This window comes from Protobothrops mucrosquamatus, unplaced genomic scaffold (assembly GCF_001527695.2).
Source record: "Protobothrops mucrosquamatus isolate PMUCROS unplaced genomic scaffold, P.Mucros_1.0 scaffold2855, whole genome shotgun sequence".
Lineage (NCBI taxonomy): Eukaryota > Metazoa > Chordata > Lepidosauria > Squamata > Viperidae > Protobothrops > Protobothrops mucrosquamatus.
Genome location: NW_015388885.1, coordinates 53473 through 56380, shown reverse-complemented (window position 1 = coordinate 56380; position 2908 = coordinate 53473). Strand labels below are relative to the sequence as shown.

At 42.6% G+C, this 2908-nt stretch overlaps 1 protein-coding gene across 1 annotated transcript in view; it reads left to right on the top strand.

The window, feature by feature from the left end:
- The window catches only part of LOC107296546 (thyroglobulin-like), a gene marked incomplete at its 3' end in the record, with an annotated part of 66754 nt that overhangs the window by 14625 nt on the left and 49221 nt on the right, over positions 1-2908 (top strand). Inside the window, exon 11 of the mRNA XM_029286092.1 lies at positions 2456-2593. Coding sequence (XP_029141925.1) covers positions 2456-2593 — 138 coding nt within the window. The remainder of the gene's footprint in view (positions 1-2455; positions 2594-2908) is intronic.

The following is a 2908-nucleotide window of genomic DNA, read 5'->3' as shown; positions in this document are numbered from 1 at the left end:
GGCTCAGGAATTCTGGGAGTTGAAGTCCAGGAGTCATAAAAGAGCCAAGGTTGCCTACCCCTGCACTAAGCCATACATTCATTTGGTTTTAGTTTTCCATTATGTATAGGCCTAGGCCTAGTTTGTAGTCCATGGATGGTGGCTTAGCATTTTGTGTGTGAGTGAGCCATTGTAACACAATTAACAAATCAAGGTTAAAGTAAACCAGGATTTCTTTTTAAATTATAGATTAAACTGGAACTATTAGCTATTTGGGAGCTGAATAATTACACTGAGGCAAACTGAAATTAGTGAGGATCCTAATTCCTTTCTTATTCCTTGCTTGCTGCCACATTAGGCTGAATGAATGAACAAACAAACAAGTAAATGGAATTCAGAATTGGATGTGATACAATAATTATGCCTTTATTGACCATAATTAATATCTTCTTTTATCTGAATCCTTTCCCTTCTACTTCCCCTTCTCCTTCTCCTTCTCCTTCCTCTTCTTCCTCACTCTCTACTCCTTCTCCTCCCCCTCCTCCCCCCCTTCCTTATCCCTTATCCCTTGCCTTCTTTTTCCTTCTTCTCCTTCTCCTTCTCTTTCCTTTCCACTTCTCCCTTGCTGCCTCCTCGTCCTCCTTCCCCCTATTAGACAGATTTACCACACTCTGAGCAAACTTTTTGTCTTCTTGCAGGTCTTGGAACATGTGAAGCTGCGAAGCGAGAAGCTGTGGGATTTGTTAATAAGGTGGAACAACTTATTCAGGAATCAAACAGCTCTCATTTTCCTTTCGGACAAAGCTTTTTAATGAGCCAAGGGTCCATGTTAAGAGGCAGAGAGCTTTGGAGTAATTTTTCTCAGCTGGAAAGCACTTTTGCAGAAATACTGTTGGCAGGGAGCGATTATGCCATCCAGTTGGCTGCACAATCAAGTATGTTAATGAAAAAAATGATATATTTTTTTAGAGGACCCTCAAACGGTGGTGGTCCAGTCTACTTTAAATTACTGAAGAAAGAATGAGCATTACAGGATTTGCATGGGTGTCTACAGGAAGAGGATCAAAAAGTCAAGATGGCGACCACACCTATATGATTGAACATCTGGGTATTGATCACATGGTTGTGGCCACCATCTTAACTGTTTTGACTGCCCTGTGGATACCTCTGAAGGCTTTGTTTGGTTCGCATGATAGATATTATAGGAGGAGAACCATGTTAATGTATGGCGTTGTTTCTCAACTTTAGCAACTTTAAGATGTGTAGACTTAATGATGGCTGGGCGATTCTGGAAGTTGAAGTCCACACATCTTAGAGTTGCCACATTTGAAAAATACTCATCTTCAGTAACCAGAGATCACATGGACTCTGATAGGGTCTTTCAGTCTACAGAAGAGATCTTCAAACTTGGCCCTTTTATGATTTGTGGACTTCAACTCCCAGAATTCCTCAGCCAGGCACGCTGGCTGAGGAATTCTGGGAGCTGAAGTCCACAAGTCACAAAAGGGCCAAGGTTGAAGACCCCTGGTCTACAGCTTAAGTCGTGTATTAAAATTTGTTTCTGCACCTTTCGTTATCCCAAAATAAAAAAAAAACAATGAACAAAAATCAGGACCAGTTCTTGGCATCTCCGTGTTTGGCTGTCCAGCCTTCCAAGATGAACCTCTAAAACAGGGGTATCCAACCTTGGGAACTTTAAGACTTGTGGACTTCAATTCCCAGAATTCCTCATGGAGCCATGCTGGCTGGGGAATTCTGGGAGTTGAAGTCCACAAGTCTTAAAGTTCCCAATACCCCTGGTCTAAAGGTTTATTTCTCAGCAGGGGAGGTTAAAAGAAGGTTATTACAATGAAGATGTTCTAAGGAAGTATTTGTGCTAATCTGCTGTAGCAACAAACAAATGCCTAGCATTTTTGTGACATTAGAGAGGCTAACAAGTTTATTTTCAACCCAATCCCCTTCAGCAAATATACAGATTCAAGTATGGCACTTTTTTTTCATATTCTCTTCTTGGGGAAAAATGATATAGTTAGGCCAGGGGTAGGCAACTTTGGCTCTTTTATGACTCGTGGACTTCAACTCCCAGAATTCCTGAGCCAGCCATGCTGAGGAGAAAGGGAGAGGTTTCCAAGCTGAGCCATGCTGGCTCAGGAATTCTGGGAGCTGAAGTCCACAAGTCATAAAAGAGCCAAGGTTGCCTACTCCTGAGCTAGGGAGAGAATCACATGGGGTCTAGTGGTAAAGCAGGATTGCATAAATTGTAGAATAGAGAGATAAGGAGGCTTGAAGATATTAATAATGATGAACAGGGAGACAAAGAAGATGGGCCCTTGTGCCTCCTTTTATATCAGATCTTACTTTTGAATGATCCACATAATAGCGACTTATGAATCAGTTGTAGAAGAGTTCTATGTTTTCTATTGTCTACATCTCTGGAGTGGCCTTCGTTGCTTAAGCTATGCTTGCTTTGTTTTAGCTTTGAAATTTTATCGGAAGAGTCTGTTTGCATCCCTGGACTCTGCGGGGGAGGCTCTGCGCTTGGCCTTTCTGCCTTATATTCCCCAGTGTGATGGACAAGGGAACTGGGAGCCCATCCAGTGCTATGAGAGCACAGGTGAGAAATAGCTATGAAGACGTTTGCCTGAATAAACATTGATGGTCTTTCATGGCAGATAGATACTATGGTAGCAATTACATAAGCTAATCCTCTCTTTTCCCCTTCTTCTCCTCCTTCTCCTTCTCCTTCTCCTTCTCCCTCTCTTCCTTCCTTCCTTCCTTCCTTCCTTCCCTTCCTTCCATCCATCTTTCCTTCCTTCCTTCCTTCCTCCCTTCCCTTCCCTTCCCTCCTTCCTTCCTTCCTTCCTCCCTTCCCTTCCCTCCTTCCTTCCTTCCTTCCTTCCTTCCTTTCTTTCTTTCTTTCTTTCTTTCT